This window comes from Peromyscus eremicus, chromosome 4 (assembly GCF_949786415.1).
Source record: "Peromyscus eremicus chromosome 4, PerEre_H2_v1, whole genome shotgun sequence".
Classification (NCBI taxonomy): Eukaryota; Metazoa; Chordata; class Mammalia; order Rodentia; family Cricetidae; genus Peromyscus; species Peromyscus eremicus.
Window position 1 is genome coordinate 100,942,112 of NC_081419.1, and position 17,914 is coordinate 100,960,025.

The 17,914-nt window shown below is 45.5% G+C and overlaps 1 protein-coding gene and 1 long non-coding RNA gene across 5 annotated transcripts; one reads left to right on the forward strand and one right to left on the reverse strand.

The window, feature by feature from the left end:
* Positions 1–484: 484 nt before the first annotated feature.
* Positions 485–3,422, reverse strand: Itpripl1 (ITPRIP like 1). Of its 4 annotated transcripts, none has more exons than XM_059261344.1 (2): positions 3,184–3,422; positions 485–2,160 (listed from the first exon to the last, which is right to left on the reverse strand). In XM_059261344.1, the coding sequence occupies exon 2, from the start codon at positions 2,144–2,146 to the stop codon at positions 500–502; it is 1,647 nt and encodes a 548-aa protein (XP_059117327.1). In that variant the 5' UTR covers positions 2,147–2,160; positions 3,184–3,422; the 3' UTR covers positions 485–499. The 4 variants fall into 4 exon arrangements, with proteins under 4 accessions (XP_059117327.1, XP_059117328.1, XP_059117325.1 ...); XM_059261345.1 differs by lacking the exon at positions 3,184–3,422 and adding an exon at positions 2,493–2,622; XM_059261342.1 differs by lacking the exon at positions 3,184–3,422 and adding an exon at positions 2,244–2,609.
* LOC131909615 (uncharacterized) lies at positions 2,678–16,987 on the forward strand. The gene is made up of 3 exons (XR_009378889.1): positions 2,678–2,958; positions 15,277–15,383; positions 16,657–16,987. It is a non-coding gene; the product is annotated as an uncharacterized LOC131909615 (long non-coding RNA).
* Positions 16,988–17,914: the final 927 nt, after the last annotated feature.

Genomic DNA, 17,914 nt, shown 5'->3' on the forward strand with positions numbered 1-17,914 from the left:
AAACTTACATCCTGAAGTAGGGACTGTGGCTGTCAATTCAAGGGAGGAAAGTGGAGTGCATCAGTTTGGGTGGGAATTAAGCTAACAGAGCAACAAGCCATTTCAAAGGGAGCATGGAGCAAGTCACGAAAAGAAGTCAGCTAGGATGGAGGTATCTCTGGAGCGTCGGCTTCCAGTGTTGACACAGAAACACAACTAGATCTCAGCTCCTCAGCAGCAAACTCTCCCCAGGACATCTGTTCCCATGTCCTTTTCCCTTCTCTGTGTCACGACTAAAGTCAGGAGACTAAAACATCACACACACACACACACACACACACACACACACACACACACACCCCGGCCGCCCCACTCTGCTGGCTGCAGCCTGTGAGCAAGGTGAAGGTCACATACACCTCTGGTATGTGAGAAATAAACTCTTTGCAGCCTGAGGAATCAGAACTACCTTCTTCTTTTTTTTTTTTTTTTTTTTTTTTTTTTTTTTTTAATGGCCTTTCCTTTAAAATCCTCCAGCCAGTGGGGGGCAAGGCAGTGTTTTCACCTGGGCCAGAAGGTTGTGGAACTCATCCACCGCCTGCGTGTGCGCCACTGGATTCAGCACCAGGTGCTGGAAAAGATTGACAGGCTCAGCATTCCGAAATGTCTTAGGGATGGGTATGGTCAGGGGCAGGAAGGTGTTACCAATGAGGAAGTGATGGAGAGACCTCTGCTGGAGGCCTCGGCCTAAGAACCAGAGGAGGTCCTGGAGACGCTGTGAGAGCATGCTCTCCTGCCAGTCGGTCAGGGGCAGTCGGAGCAGCAAGTGCATGAGGGCCGTTTTGAAGTGGTAGGAGGTGAGGACGGGGCGGGACGCTCCCGGGGGTAACGTCTGGTGGTCCTGAAGACTCAAAACGATCTGCAGGCACTTGAGGTGGCAGGTGTTCTCGGGGGCAAAGCGCCCCACCAGCTTCAGAAACAGGTGTTCGCAAGCCGCAAAGGACTCGGGCCAGTCCACACTGGTGAGCTGTTCTTGCCCAGGGGCCTGACTCACCAGGTAGACCAAGGTATCCTCCCGTTGCACCCCAAGAACCAAACTGATCAACAGAATGCGGCCCGAGCGGTAATCCAGCCTGAGCTTGCAGGCGGTGGTAGACGGCGGGAGAGTGAGCTTAAAGTCATACTTGTGGGCCACGAGGGCCCAGGCGTTGCTCACCATGTTCCGGAACCACTGCACAGTCTTACACACGTCCAGGTGCGAGCCAGTGCACAGAGCTGCCTTGATGGAGCTCGTGCACTTGTTCGGGATGGCGGAGTGGTCCCTGTGGTGGTGCACCAGACACAGCACATCCCCCAGGACCTTCTCGTGCTTGCAGATGCCTTCCGAGTCCACCTTCACAGAGCCGCAGCGCCGGCCCAGCGCCGGATCTCTCATCTCCAAGACAAACATCGTGCCCTGTGGAGGGACAATGGGCACCAGGACATCGAACTTCTGGGTCTCATGGAGGGTCCCCCACTTCTCAAAGGCAGCTCCAATGCCCAGGCAGTCTTCCAACTGTGGGTGAGCCTCCCGGCGGCTGAGCACCCGGCAGGCCTCAATGAGATCATCCACAAAGCTCTCCACAAACTCACAGGTGCAGGACAGGTCACGGATGGCATTCTGGATATAATGTTTGTAAAAGGATTCCAGGGCTTCCTGGGAGGGGAAATCAGAGAGCCAGGTGTAAGAGGTGGCGGGCACAACACGGAGTTCTTCCTCTTCCTCCTCGCTGCTGGAGTCGAAGGCTGGTTCATGCTGCATGTTCTGTCGCAGGAGTTCAAAGACGAGAAAAAGGCAAAAGAGGCCCGTGTTCCACATGTTTCCCAGCATCCAGCCCAGGGGGCCCCCATCTCGGTCACTGGCCTGGAACGGCCATCCCATGTCCTTCTTCCCCAGCACTAACTGATCACTGGACGTGTCTCCTCTCCAGAAGTTCTCTGCTTTCTGCTTCTGCTCAGCGGCTCGCCGTCTCTCTTCAAACTCTATTTCTAACTGCCGCATCTCCTCGCTCATTCGCTTCTCCAGCTGCCGACTCCTGGCTAGTGTGTCCAGGTCCATCCGGTCACTGACCATCAGGGGGTGGTGGACAACATACATCACTGCCAGGAACAGCAGGCTTATCACAGCCATGGAGGCCTCTGCATCTGGAGAAGTAGGAGGGTGGGGGTCAGTGGTGACTTGTCCGGCACATCTGTTCTCCAGCACATAGTCCCCAGAGCCCTGGTACCTCAAATCCTGGATGCCAACTACTCAAGAGGAACAGAAAGTGCAGAGAGCTGGGTTTGGACGGAGCAAGAGCGGGCTGCCTCGGAAGAGGTTTAGGGAAGGGAAGTGGAGACGGCAGGGTGTACCCTGAGCCAGCCGCTTTCCTTCCACATACTGTGGGTGGCATTTAGGCTGCCAGAGGGTGGGCATGAGACTGTTTTTATTCCAGTATATTATGGGGAGGGGGACCCTTACAGTAGGGTGGCCTCACCCGACTCATCAGTCCACCTTGGGCACCAGATATGCCCTGCCAGTCCCAGAGGCTCCCTTCCACAGGCAGAAAATACAGAATCTGTCTGGGCAATATCTTCCCCATCCTTGGGTAAGCCAGCCTCAGTCCCCAGCTGCAGCATCCCACTTCCTCTGTGACTTCACAACCCTACCCTGTGTCATTAGACCACTAAGCCTCACCACTGTGCCCTGTAGGAGCCAGACGGGCTCTGGGCTGCCAACTCCCTGTGTACTGCAATGTGGTTCTGAGGCAGCTGCACTTCTCAGCCCAGGAAAGTGCAGAACTCAGAGTGGCCAAGCCCCAACTGACAGACAGTAGCAGAGATTCCCTGGCCCTCCCACCCCATCACTGAAGCCTGAAACTTCCGGCCTTCATCCCCATTAATTCACCAGCTACTGGGCTCCCGGAGTCACGAAGGGCAGTGCACCATGGATATCGAGTTCAGGTGAGGGACTCTCCTCCCTTTGGAGCTGAGCCCAACTGCTCTCTCGATGAGCCCTGTTCAAAATGACCAGAGCCGCGCGGGATCTGCCTCAAAGTGGAGGCCCCTCTGCCATTAGTCACTTCCCCAAATTCCACGCCCAGACAGTGCAATCTCACCCATCTCTCCTGACCCAGTTAAAAACCCAGATTCAGGGTTTCTCTTGGAATTAGGGGCCACCTTACTCACGGTCTCTGTTAAGAGCAAGAGAGCATTCTTAAAGACACAGCGCGGCCTGGCCCCCCCCTGCCTTCTTCCGGGCGTGCACGATGCTGCCAGTTCATAGCCGGCACCGACTACAAGCGTGGTCCCGACGCGCTCTTTGTGGGTACAGACCATGTCTCCGACAGTCCGAAGTCTGTGGACTGCTGGGACTACCACGCGGTGCTGGCCGCGGAGAACTCCAGCAAGCCACAGCGGTTCCCGCCTCAGGGGTTCCGCCCCGGGAGGCTCCACCCCTTGCTCAAAGCCACGGGGCGGGGCCCCGGGCAGAGGCTCAGCAGCGCTGAAGCCCTCCCTAAGGGCTCGCACCTTTTGTCCCCAGTCCGTCTCCCTTTGAAGGGACAGCGGAGCATCTGTGGCTACCCTCTCACAGCTACTCCGCTTCGTGCGGTGGCACGAGGCTGAAGTGCCTGCTGCCACCCCCACCACGTTCCTTCCTGGACAATGTATACTTAATGAGAACTTGGGTGGAAAGACGATGGAGACAGAGCTAGGAACTGACTGGGAAAAGCCGTTCTCACTTCTCTCAGACTCTGTGCGAAGTGAAAAAGGAGGTGTGTTTAGGTACCCGTAATAAGCATCACTTGATGGGGAAGATGACCCAGTGGGTGGAGTGCCTGCTGCCCAAGCGTGAAAATAGGAGTTTGGGTCCCTAGGCATACACCTCTAACCCCAAAGCTGAAAGGGCAGAGCTAGGCAGGTCCACTGAGTTTAAGTGGCCAATGAGTATCAGGTTTTACTAAGAGATCTTGTCTCTTGCTGGCCGGTGGCGGCTCATGCTTTTAATTCCAGTACTTGGGAGGCAGAGGCAGGTGGATCTCTGTGAGTTCAAGGCTAGTCTGGTCTACAGAGTGAGCTCCAGGACAGCCAGAGCTACATAGAGAAACCCTGTCTCAAAAAACAAGCAAACAAAAAGCAAAAACGAGAGAGAGAGAGAGAGAGAGAGAGAGAGAGAGAGAGAGAGAGAGAGAGAGAGAGAGAGAGAGACCCTGTCTCAAAAAAGTAGAAATCCATAAAGACACAGGAGGCAGGTGCACACATACCATGCAACACCACACAAACATGCTCCTACCCAGGTGCGTGCATACACCACTACAGACCTCACCTCCAGACCATGCCCAGAATTGTATCTTTCCCCAATCACAGTGACTCTTGGGAAAGGAGGATCTGTCACTCAGAGTCCTTGGAGCCTTGTTCGCCACACTCACTAGTCACATAAAGGTAAGAATCCTAAATCTAGCCAGGCAGTGGTGGTACATGCAGTAGCAGGCAGGTCTCTTGAGTTCAAGTCCAGCCTGGTCTACAGAAAGAGTTTCATTACAGCCAGGATACACAGAGAAATCCTGTCTCAAAAAAAAAAAAAATAACAACAACAACAACAAAAAATTTCTAACCCTTCAGGCAGCTCTGTTGATCATACATCATGTCAAAGAGAACTTCACAAAGAAGGCTAGATAAGGCTTAGTACATGTTAATGCTAACAAGGGGTTGGAGAGATGACCCAGTGGTTGAGAGCACTGATTGCTCTTCCAAAGGACCCAGGTTCAATTCTCAGCACCCACATGATGGCTCACAGCTGCCTGTAACATGTGATGTATAGCCATATGCAGGCAAAACACCAATACACAAAAAATAAAAACGGAGAGATGGCTCAGCTGTAAAGGGTACTTGCTCTTCCAGAGGACACTTGTTTGGTTCCCAGCACCCACACGGTGGCTCATAACCATCCGTAACTCCAGGTCCAAGGAATCCAACAATCTGACACCCTCTTCTATCGCTGGTACAGAATGTCTCTAGATACAGAATGTCCATCTATACAAATGGGCAAAACACACATAAACAACTTTTAAAAGTAAATCAATTTCTTAAAAAAGGGAGATGCCAACAAGCTATAGAATTATTATCCCACTTAAAGATCACACTTGAATTGACAAAAAGCTCAGTATCAGAGATCATCTTTGGTTTTTGTTTGTTTGTTTGATTTTTCTTTTGGCTTTTTTCCCCAACTTGTTTTGTTTTGGGGACAGAGTATCACTATGTATCCCTGGCTGGCCTGGAACACAGAGATCCTGTCTCTGCCCCCCACATGCTGGAATTAAAGGCATGTGTCACCATGCCCAGCTCCAAGCTGTATTTCTTTTTTTTTCTTTTTCTTTTTCTTTTTTTTTTTTAAAGATTCATTTATTTATCATGCATACAGTGTTCTGCCTGTATGTCTGCCTACAGGCCAGAAGAGGGCACCAGATCCAGATCTCATTATGGATGGTTGTGAGCCACCATGTGGTTGCTGGGAATTGAACTCAGGACTTATGGAAGAGCAGCCAGTGTTCTTAATCACTGAGCCATCTCTCCAGCCCTCCAAGCTGTATTTCTATATTATTTGTTTGTTTGTTTATTTTAGAGACAGGGTTTCTCTGTGTTGCCCTGGCTGTCCTGGAACTTGCTCTGTAGACCGGGGGGCCTCAAGTTCACAGATCTGCTGGTTTTTGCCTCCTGAGTGCTAGGATTAGAGGCATGCACCACCACTCTCGGCTCTATTTTTATTTCTTATGTGTATGAGTATTTTGCCTTTATACATGTATGTGCACCATGTATGATGCCTGGCGCCCAAGAATGTCAGAAGATCCTCTGGAGCTGGTTCTGGGAACTAAACTCAGGTCCTCTGCAAGAGCAACAAACACTCTTAACAGTTGAGCCATCTCTACAGCCCCGCCTCCAACCTGTATTTTGTTAACTTAGGAGTAGGAAAAACAGGAAACCCTCCAAAGTTCATGCTGATTGGTGATTTTATACAAATGACAAGTGAAAGTAAGTGACTCATTAACAAGCCAACTCCTGCATTGTAGGTATTTACTTTTGCTAAACAAAGAAATATGGTAGATTTTCTGTGAAATAAATTTAGCTGTACCCTTTAAAAACTTATATTGTAAACCAGACATCATGCACAGGAATATAACCCCAGAATTCTGGGACATCTGAGGCAGGGGATAAGTTCAAGGCCAGTCTGGGCTACGTGAGAGAGACCCTGCAAAAGTTGGACAGGTGTTGAGAGCACAAAGGTCCTTGTGCTCAAAGGTAAGCATTAGGGAAACCAGGAATGTTAAACACACAGGGCTGCCTCTTCGGTGGAAGAGATGTAGAACTGATTTCTGTCCAGAAGGCTGGGAATGGGGGTGGCTAATAATAGCCCAGGTGATCCTTGCTCCATCTGTATGGGCAGGAGCTCCCCCAAGCTCCTACAACCAGGACCAGAGGTGGCTAATAGTCAAGATGACTCTGTGCTATCTGAATGACTGAGACCACATAAAATCACCCCCACCCCCCCGACACACACTGTAGGCCCTTAAGATAACACATACAGCCTATCTTTAGAACCCATCTTCATGGAAGAAGTGACATGTACTTTGAGAAGAGTTTCGATGTGTTTATGCCTCCTTGTGCGCACAGGATTGTGTTACATCAGGAAAAAATTCCCCCCCCCCAGATTGTACTGTACTTAAATATACTAAAATAAACTGCCTGATGTCAGGCTCTAGACGTTTGAACAAATTTCCTTCTGGTCTCATGTGGATCCTTATTTTGTTGGTGGTGGCATTTGCAAAGACCACTCTTCCCCCAACACACACACACACACACACACACACACACACACACACACACAGAGATTGGAAAGATGATATAGTTGGTAAAAATGCTTGTTGTGCAAGCATGATAACCTAAGTTCAAATCCCAGTACCTTCCTAAAAAGTCAGACATACAGGATGTCTGTAATCCTATTGCTCATTCAGGGAGATGGGAAATAGAGACAGAATCTCTGAATGCTCAGGGGCCAGCTAGACTGGTGAACACAGCACAGAAATAACAAAGAGACCCTGTCTCAAAGCAAGGCAGAAGATGAGGACACACTCCAGAGTGACCCCTGACCTCCACATCCTTGTAGTGCCCTGCACACACAAAATGCACAAGTACGTCACACCAGATGAAAGTTATGAAATAGCCAGGTATGGTGTGCACAAAGAAGGAGGAGGAGGAGGAGGAGGAGGAGGAGGAGGAGGAGGAGGAGGAAGGAGAAGAGGAAGAAGGGGAAGAGGAAGGGGAAGAGGAAGAACAAAAGAAAGAAGAAGAGGAAGAAGATGAGGAAGAAGAAACTTATGAAATGATCATTATGAACAACACAGGAAGTAGCTACCACCATAACTGCCTTGACTCTGCGTATTTGCCATCCAAGACTTAAACTTGTTTAACACCTTTCACTTTTTTTTTTTTTTTTTTTTTTTTAAAGATTTATTTATTTATTATGTATACAGTGTTCTGTCTGCACATATCCCTGCAGGCCAGAAGAGGGCACCAGATCTCGTTATAGATGGTTGTGAGCCACCATGTGGTTGCTGGGAATTGAACTCATGACCTCTGGAAGAACAGCCAGTGCTCTTAACCGCTGAGCCATCTCTCCAGCCCACCTTTCACTTTTTGGTGAGAACAGTTGCTTAAAGACTCAACATTGAGAGAAGCATCAAGGAACAGTTGCTTTAAAGGCGATTTATTTCTAGTTTTCCTTGTTCTCCAGCACAAGATTATTGGTACACCTCAGTTGTTGCTTTTTACCCACAAGACCAGACTTTATAATTAATTAAAAATTAGATGTTATGTATAGTCTGGAGGAATTAAAGAAAACATTTCAAGAAGATTTTTTTTTTTTTTTGGTTTTTCGAGACAGGGTTTCTCTGTGTAGCTTTGTGCCTTTCCTGGAACTCACTTGGTAGCCCAGGCTGGCCTCGAACTCACAGAGATCCGCCTGTCTCTGCCTCCCGAGTGCTGGGATTAAAGGCGTGCGCCACCACCGCCCGGCCAAGATTTTTTTAAAGCCCACCCAAACTCAGTAAGACCTGTTGTGGAATGAGCTAAAATGCATTGTAACTAAAAATATATGAGAAGCAACAAAAGGTTTAGGTGGGTAAATTTATGAAGTGATGAAAACACATGTTGTTTAAAGCCTTGGGCTACTGGTTGTAGTATTTAGCAAGAGATATTTTATGGGAAGTATTTGAGTCTATCATGTGTCAATGGTGAACTTCATGAACTCTTGTGGAGTTGAAAACCATCTGACTTGGACATTTTTGTTAGAAAAGGAAGCTGAGGGGGTTGGAGAGATGGCTCAGCAGTTGAGGGCACTTGCTGCTCTGGAAAAGGATTAGGGTTTGGTTACCAGCATCCACACTGTGGCTCACAATCATCTATAACTCCATTTCCAGGGGAGTCTGACACCCCTTCTGACTCCATGAGCACCAGACACACATACGGAGCACATCCATCCAAGCAAAACATTCATATACATAAAAAATAAAATAAAATAATCTAAAATAGGGATGCTGACTGCCTTCAATTGCCATCACACAACATTGTAGTGGCTCAGCAGTTTTAGTCTTGTGTGTCTGTGTATGTAAATGTGGAGATTGAAATCAGGACCCTACACATGCTCAGTGAGCACAATCAGTGAGCCTCACCCAGTGCTGTGGTGGTTGTAGTGGTGGTTTTATAGTTTTTTTTTTTAAATTCACAACTGAGAAAATGAGCGTTTCCAATAAACAAGCACTTTTGGAAATGATCTTTCGTTGTAGAATTGATATTTGTCTTTTTTGTTGGAAACTGTGCAGCCTTGACTGTCTCTGAGTTCTCTAGATAGAGTAAGCTAACCTTGAACTTGTCATCTTCCTGCCTCTGCCTCTCGAAGGCTTGCACCACCATGCCTTGCCAGATTTGATACTGGGAGGGGCAGGTTCTACACAGGGTTTCTTTGTGTAGTCCTGACTGTCCTAGAACTAGCTCTACAGACCAGGATGGCCTCGAACTCAGAGATCCACTTGCCTATGCCTCCCAAGTGCTGGGATTAAGTGCACCACCACCGCCCTGCTTAGACTTGATACTTTTTAATGAAAATAAAACACAAAGCAGCCTTTAATCCCAACACTCGGGGAGGCAGAGGCAGGCAGATGTCTGTGAGTTCGAGGTCAACCTGGTTTACAAAGCGAGTTCCAGGACAGCCCGAGCTGTTACACAGAGAAACCCTGTCTCGAAAAACCAAATACATAGTTAGTTAGATAGATAGATAGATAGATAGATAGATAGATAGATAGATAGATAACAAAGCAAAATGCTGCATGCAGGTGAAATTTATATTATGGTGATATCACTTTCAACAGTAAATTTTGACTCTTAATATCAAGCCGCTCAGTGCACTTGCCACGTTGTGGAAAGTAAACAAGCAAGACCTCCATCCCTGTACCAGTTTGCAGCAGATGTTTTCTGAGCTCAAGCCTCAGTCCCTGCAGGATGTATCAGACATCACTGAAGTGAAAAGAATCACCCTGCATTCTAAACTTCTAAACTTCACTTAGCTTTGCAATTATGGGGAGTCCATCTCACCTTCAGTTAGGCCCATTTAATCTGCAATGTAATAACATGTTAAAAACCCACTATATAAATGAAATTATGCAGTGCTGGGCATGGTGGTACACACCTTTAATCCCAGCACTTGAGAGGCAGAAGCAGGTGGATCTCTGAGTTTGAGGCTAACCTGGTCTACAGAGCGAGTTCCAGGACAGTCTGGGCTACACATAGAAACCCTGTCTGGAAAAAACACAAAATAAATAAGTATATAAATACTTTCCCAATGGAAATCATGTGCTTGAGGATTGATATCAGTTTTGGCAGTACTTATGTTTATGGAGACACTCAAAGAATAAATAAATAAAATCTCATTAACCTAAATGTTTGAAATAATTTAGATGATAGGAGTGAGTAGAAGTCCCCAAAATAAACCACATCTGTGCTGAAGATGCTGATAGAATAAACGACTGGATTGAACTTAGTGACTGCAGAAAATGAAAATGTTGAAGAGCCAGAGCCAAATCACTGCGGGCTATTTTTAGTTCTCTTGAATGGCATTCATTTCTCACCCCTGGGTCTGAACTAACATCTTTTTGACTGTCAAAGCCTTTAAAATGTATTCTTAGCAGATCACAAGTTTCTACCAATGGAAAAAGCTAAAACCATCACTGGAAAAGAACAGTATTGGCTTAGAACACCCCAAGACCAAGTTTTCAGCACAGAGGAGACTTATTTGCTCCAGATGGACAGAGAACAGGTAATAAGAGACAAAGACAGGAGATAGAGAAGGGGAAGGGAACAAGGAATCAAGGGCAGGGGTATTTGTCCTGAAGAGGCAAAGGACTGCCTCTGGATAGAGAGGAGACCGATGTGTCCCATAGGCAAATGGCAGTTTGTAAAAGTAAAAGTGGAAACCCCCGTGTTAGGATGAGGTGTTTAATTTTGATTGGACATGTTAATTAGGTGAGCCAAAGGGGGCTTTTGATTGCTGGACTTCAATACTTCCATAGCTGGACCTTGGTAGTCAGCCTCAGGAGGAGGAAGTGGCCAAATAAGGGAATAGACCTTGGTGGTTATTAGCTTTAGGAATGTCATCTAACAGTTTAGCAAGGCAGTGGGGAGAAGGGCAAGGCCTGCCAGAGCCATGTTTGCCATGCTCAAGCTGGCTAGAGTCCCCTCAATCATCACATTATAATAGGGATCCAGACCTTAGCACAACTGACTCCATAATGGAAGTACCATTTAAACTATAAAACTCAGCACCGAGACAGCACCACCTGCCAAAACTAAAACAAAAGCCTAATCCATCAAAGTCCATGTCACTCTGGGAAAGTCTCAAAATGTAACTAACCTTGCTTCTTGGCTTCTGGCTAACTGTTCTTGTTAACTGAAGTATGTCAAACCCAGAACCTGGTTTTTGTGATTAAAAGCTCACCCTGAGCTGGAGAGATGGCTTAGAGGTTAAGAACACTGGCTGTTCTTCCAGAGGTCCTGAGTTCAATTCCCAGCACCCACATGGTGGCTCACAACCATCTGTAATGATCTGGCTCCCTCTTCTAGCCTGCAGGGATACATGCAAACAGAACACTGTATACATATAAATAAATAAATCTTAAAAAAAATCACTTAAAAAAAAAAAGCTCACCCTGAGAAAGGCTTGGGCTACACTTGGGATCCTGAACACACTGGGTGGCTAATAAAGACTTTATATTGACTCAAACCCATGTCTGAGCAGTCTTCTCTGGTGGATACTCCACGACGACATAGCATGTGAAACATGTAGCAGCGTTTTCCCGGCTTACTATAGTCCAGCTGCTTGTGGTTCCCATCAAGGTGTTTAGTCAACGCTTGGTGCTTGAGTTTTCTTGTTCTGTAACTAGCACAAATCTCACATAGCAAGTTAGAGTGTGGAGCAAGGCTTTGGGACAACTTGAATGTATGCTGGCAGGTCATGTTTACTCATTTTTCACCCAATAAAATAACTTCTTCAGGGGTTGGAGAGATTGCTCAGCAGTTAAGAGCACTGTCTATTCTTACAAAGAACTCAAGTTCTCAACATTCACATGGCTGCTTGAAACCATCTGTAACTCCATTCCACGGGTTCTGACACACTTTTCTGTCCTTCCAAGGCACCACGTGTACATACAGGCAAGTGAAACACTACATAAAATATAACCAAAGAAAATTTTTTTGAAAAATTAAATATCTCAGCCAGGTGTGGAGGCGCACACCTTTAATCCTAGCACTCAGAAGGCCAAGGCAGGCAGATCTCTGAGTTCAAGTCAGCTTGGTCTACAAAGTGAGTTCCAAGACAGCCAGGACTACACAGCAATCCTGTCTCAAAAAAATTAACTAAATACCTCTTATTCCCTCTGAGGTAAGAGCATTGTAAGAGTTTGGGCACCTGAATATCAGGTCCCAAGGACGATGCACTTTCACCAGAGAAGTTATCCAGATTAGCACCAGGTACCAGCAAGGGACCCTCTGTGGCCATCCATTCATGATGCCCTATTGGTTGGATGTTGGTGAGCTCTTTCTGTGGCTTGGGGGCCTCCCTTCGTTTAATTAGAGGACCACTGATTTATCCTGAGCTGGTTGTTTAAATGTCATATTTTGTTTTCAGACTGGTGGCTGTTTTTTTTTAATCTTTATTTTTACCAGAGCATTCTATTGTTTGGAATCTGTTTTGTTTTCATATAATTTTGCTTGCTTTTTAAAAATAAATAAATAAATAAATAAATAAATAAATAAATAAATAATAAACGTATTTATTTACCAGCATTTTGCTTCTCTTTCCTGCCACTCATCCAGTGTCTAATTCTGAATTTTTCTGTGACCTCTCCTGATTATTTCAACCTTACCACTTTTAGTTTAGGAATTCTATGAGCAAATAATCATAAAGAAATGAAAGATGCATTGTGCTCTCCACCCCAATAGGATAGAGGTATCATAGAGAACATTCCAGAAAGTGTAATACCCTCATAGGAAAACCTGAAGCTGTACAGTTATGTCTTGGTTGGAAAGCACCTTACTAACTCAGCCAAGAAGAAACTAATGAAGGTTGGTCACTCAGCCTTCCCATGTTGTACTTGTGTAGGACCAGCCAGAGACACAGTAGGAGGAAGCAACCTCCAGATGAGAGCTGGGAAGTTGTTCTAATGAGGAGCACAGAAATCCAATCCAAGACACAAATCCCATTATTAGCATAGGGAAGTTTTCAGGAGAAAACAGTAATTCAAGAAAGGAGTGACCATTTGAAGAAAACCTTCCATTTGGTACTCCAGCTGTTGGACAATCATGGTTAATAAACTCACAAGTATTTGGGGAAATGGGGAACTGTAACCAGAGGTCACTTGGCTTTACAGTTCACTCAATGGAGAGCATTTAATATATCAGATTGTTTTTTAAAGATTAATTTATTCTATTTTGTGTGTATGTGTGTATTCCTAAGTCCATACATGTGCACGTGTGTGCAGGTGCCTGTGGAGTCTAGAAGAGGACACTGGATCCCCGTGAACTGAGTTCAGAAGCAGTTGCAAGACTTGGTCTATGGGTGTTGGGTATCAAACCTAGGGCCTCTGCAAAGGTGATTTTAATCACCACGCCATTTCTCCAATCCTATATCTGATTATTTTTGCAGGTTATAAGCTAGAAGACCTGGAATAGAACTAAAGATTGTAAAAGACTTGTTTAATTTGAATTTTAAAATGTTTCAGAATAGAAAGGATGAAATTTCTAATTTACAAAAAATAAAAATTGAGGTTGAAGAGATGACATAGTTGTTAAGGGCACTTATTCGTCACCTGGGTTCCCAGGACCGACCTGGCAGCTCACAACTGTCTTCACTCCAGTTCCAGGGGATCCAATGTCCTCTTTTGACCTCTGCAGGCACCAGGCATCCTCTAAGAGCACATTCATAACACAGGCAGAACACATACACAAAAATAACAATAATAAATCTTAAAAAAAAACAAACATTTTGGGGACTATAAAATTAAATAGATATTAAAAATAGAAAATTAACAAAAAGGGCCTTAGAAGTTGTATCAGGAGTAAACATAAATTGTGAAGTCTCTAACTAGCCTCACCAGCACAACTTCCCTTCCTTTACCTCTAAGCACAATAAAATTCTAGATTGGGGAGGAAGACTGTTCTGGTCTAGTTTAAGAGGAAACTCTGAGGGAGAAGACATTCCTATACCATAGAAATCCCATCAGGAGGGTAGAAAGACAATTACAGAACATGAGAGGGAAAGGAGCCTCTTCTCCCAAAGTCTTGAAGACTAACTGCCTGAGAATGAAGAATTCCAGCACAATTGACAACATTTTCTGTGATCGTTGCCTATGCAGACACAATGTTCATTTTAAACAGTTTTGTCTTTATTTGTATTGTGTGTGTATATGTGGACATGCATGTGCCACAGTGCTTTCAGGGAGGTCAGAGGACAACCTGTGGGAGGCAGTCTGCTCTCTCTCTTCCACCATGGAGGCCCTGGGGATTGACTCGGGTCTTCAGGAGCCTACACTACTACTTTCCTAGAGAGATGTTTTCAACAAGGATGTTAAAACAGCAAGGAAACACGTGTAAGGACTAAGTGTAAAAGACTTTCTTCCTTTCCCAGGTATAGCCTGCAATTTCCTAAGATTCTCACGAGAACCCCTCTTTGTGATAAAAGACACATCTTAAACCCTTGTGCAATCCTTGTGAACCCATGATTTTAACTTATCAGATCGCAATCCTAACCAAGGCACCTCTGCAGCCACCCTATAATTTTATTTATCAGAAAAGATGGAGAAAATGAAACAAAACAAAACAAAACAAAACAACTTAGTAAGCTGCTGAGATTTTACTTGCGATCCAGCAAAATTGTACTTACAGCTATCACTAAGACACTTTAGCCCAACTCTGTCTTGAGAAGCCCACATCTATGCTTGTGTTTGTCCTGTCCTTTCTCTAAGGATCTGTGTATTAGTATTTATGCTTGAATCTACTTTCAGATCTGGTCTTCATGAATCTCAGTACTGTTTCATACTGGCTCATCCTGAAGTTTTTTTTCAAGAATATTCAAGCAGTGAGCTCCAAAGAAATGTCCTCAGGTTGCTAGAACTGACACAGGGAATTCTGTCACCAGCTTATGCCTATCTGCTGCTGATCTTTTGTGGAGACCACGAAAGGATAGTTATTCAAACAGTTGGTGAATTTCCTTGATTTGTGCTTGGGTGTCCCACTGAACTATTTTTGGCAACTTTATACATTTTTACAATATACTGTGGACATATTCACCCTCCCCCATTAGGAAGGAGGGTACTGTCTCCATTTACCCTATACTCTTGTTTTTCTAAAGCACACTGGTTGAATTAGGGTTGCTAGGATGAGCATGGCTAGGGGCTTATTTACTGGAGCATGGGCAGCTTGCCAGTGCTACACCACTAAAGAAAACGACACCTGCTGGCACCTTTTGTGGAAACCACGAAGAGAAGGTCTTTGATGCGGTGCTGGTGGGTTTCCATGACAGTGGCTGCTTGTTCTGCCTGGGTTTGAATGTTATCTTGATTTCTTTCTTTCTTTTTTTTTTTTTTTTTTGGCCCCAAAACCCACGCATGTTTAATGAGTGTCACTGGCCCACAAGATAGCAATCCCCGTGTAGTCACACAGACCTTCTTCCTGCTACAGATGGAACAGGACATGGCTCCCTGGCAGAACATCATCATAAGAAACAACCCCCTGACGTCTGGAGCCACTCTCCTGCCTCTACGATAGCTGTCCGCGGCCTTTTTAAGGTGAAACACTCTCTGGTGACACATGGAGGCACAAACCTTTTTAAGTGGTACTTCCTGGATACAAAACACGCAGGAGTGCCCGCTTCTGTGCATGGCACGCGCCATTCCCCCTCTTGATTTAGAAACGATCCTGGCAGCTCTACCTACTGGATTGCTTGAAATGCTGTCTGTGAAGCATCCTCAGATGCTGAGAACTCTGCTGGCCTCTTCCTCGTGGTGACTTACAAATCTGCTTCTCAGCCTCAAACACTCTCAGATGAAACACAGATACTATCTTAGGTTCTTCCTCCTTCTCCTCCTTCTCTTCTTCTTCTCCTCCTTCTTCTCCTCCTCCTCCTCTTCTTCTTCTTCTTCTTCTTCTTCTTCTTCTTCTTCTTCTTCTTCTTCTTCTTCAATATTTATTTATTCATTATTTATTCTGGTTTTTCAAGACAGGGCTTCTTTTTGTAGACCTGGCTGTCCTGGAACTCACTCTGTAGACCAGGCTGGCCTCAAATTCTGCCGGCCTCTGCCTCCTGAGTGTTAGGATTAAAGGCACATGCCACCACCCTCCAGCTGAAATTTATTTTTATTTCATGTGTATGAGTGTTTTGCCTGCCTGTATGTCTGTGTACCACATTCATGCAGTGCCCATGAGGCCCTAAGACAGTGTTGGATCCCATAGAATTAGAGTTACAGAGGGTTGTGAGTCATCATGTGGGTGCTGGGAATTAAACTCTGTCTGCAAGAGCAACAAGTGATCTTAACCACGGAGTCATCTCTCCAGTCCCTTATTTTTTTAAATTTTAAATCATTTTTTTCTTTTTCTTTTTTTCTTTTTTCTTTTCGAGACAGGGTTTCTCTGTGTAGTTTTGGTGCCTATCCTGGATCTCACTCTATAGACCAGGATGGCCTTGAACTCACAGAGATCCACCTGGCTCTGCCTCCCGAGTGCTGGGATCAAAGGCGTGCGCCTCTGGCTTAAGTCATTTTCAGCACAACTGCTTGCCACTGCTTATAGTTTTCACCTTTATGCCAGAAAATTCTCTTACTAGTAAGAAGCCGTGGTACCATCAACACATGGTGGCAGGATGCCATCTACACATGATAGAGATCTTAGACACAGAATTTACTACTTACTGTGGGGAATGACAGGGGATATTTGTGATGGCTGGGGCACTATCACATTCTGCATTATAAGGTTACGTTTGTATTTCATATTGTAGAAAAGAATCTTGCATTTACACATTTAAGCAGCTCAGCATGTACACAGTACTAACCATGTTTGTTCTAGTTAATCAGGCACCCAGATGGCATACCAGGAGAATGCAAGTCACTGTGACCTTCAGCGCATGTGGTCCACGTCCACGCTGCCTGGGGAAATACAGTAACAGGAGAAGGGGCAGGAGACAATGAGGAGAGAAGTGGCAACATGATGATCTCAAAGCCAAGGCTGACCACTGGGCTCCAGGGACAAGAATAAACTTTGGAGTGACTGCCTTGTTTTCACTCAGCAAAGTTTGCTGGCTGGAGATGAGATATAAGGCAGAGTTTTGGACTATTAATTCATTGCATTCTGAGATATCTGGAACTCTGAATAAAGTCCTGTTTTTCATTTAAATTTATTATATGTATATGGGTGTTTTGCCTGTATGTTTATCTGTGCACAGCATAAATGCCTGGTGTCCCCAGGAGTCAGAAGAGGGCATCTGATCCCCTGGGACTAAAGTTTCAGATGGTTGTGAGCCACAGATTGAGTACTGAGGATCAAGTCCAAGTCCTCTGGAAGAGCAGCCAATGCTATGAACCACGAAGCCATCTCTCCAGCCTCATAAAACCCACTTTAACGATTCAGTCCCTGCCTTTACTCAGGGCACTTGTGAAGACAGGCAATACAAACCATGATATCTCATTTCCATGTGGTCTTCTAAATGTAAGAACTAAACTATAGCCTGGCGGCAGTGGCAGTGCACACCTTTAATCCTGGCACTTGAGAGGCAGAGCCAGGCGGATCTCTCTGAGTTCCAGGACAGGCACCAAAACTACACACGAGAAACTGTGTCTCAAAAAACCAAAAAAAAAAAAAAAAAAAAAAACCTCAAAAACCAAACCAAACTAAACCAAACAAACAAACAAAAAAAGAACTAAACTATGTGGGAAACATCTTGTAAAATAATTACTGAAAACAAACAAGCAAACAAACAAACAAAGGGACTACAGACGCCATCTCTGCTAGAGGGAGAGCTTACACACTTACATGAGGGGCTTTTAGAAATCATAGCCAGGGCCAGCAAGATGGCAAGCTGTTTGCTGACTGATGACCTGAGTACAATCACTAGACCCCACAAAGTGAAAGAAGGAAACTTATACCTGCAAGTTTTCTTCTGACTTCTACACAGGTACTGTGGCCTGTGAGTGCACAGGCACACACACACACACACACACACACACACACACACACACACGCGCACGCACGCACGCACGCACGCACGCACGCGCACACACACACACACAGGCACTCGCATACACATGAAGGCGAGCGGACACTTTTG

Coding starts and splice junctions, on each gene's coding strand:
- Itpripl1 (XM_059261344.1), bottom strand. CDS start 2,146: ATGGCTGTGATAAGCCTGCTGTTCCTGGCAGTGATGTATGTTGTCCAC.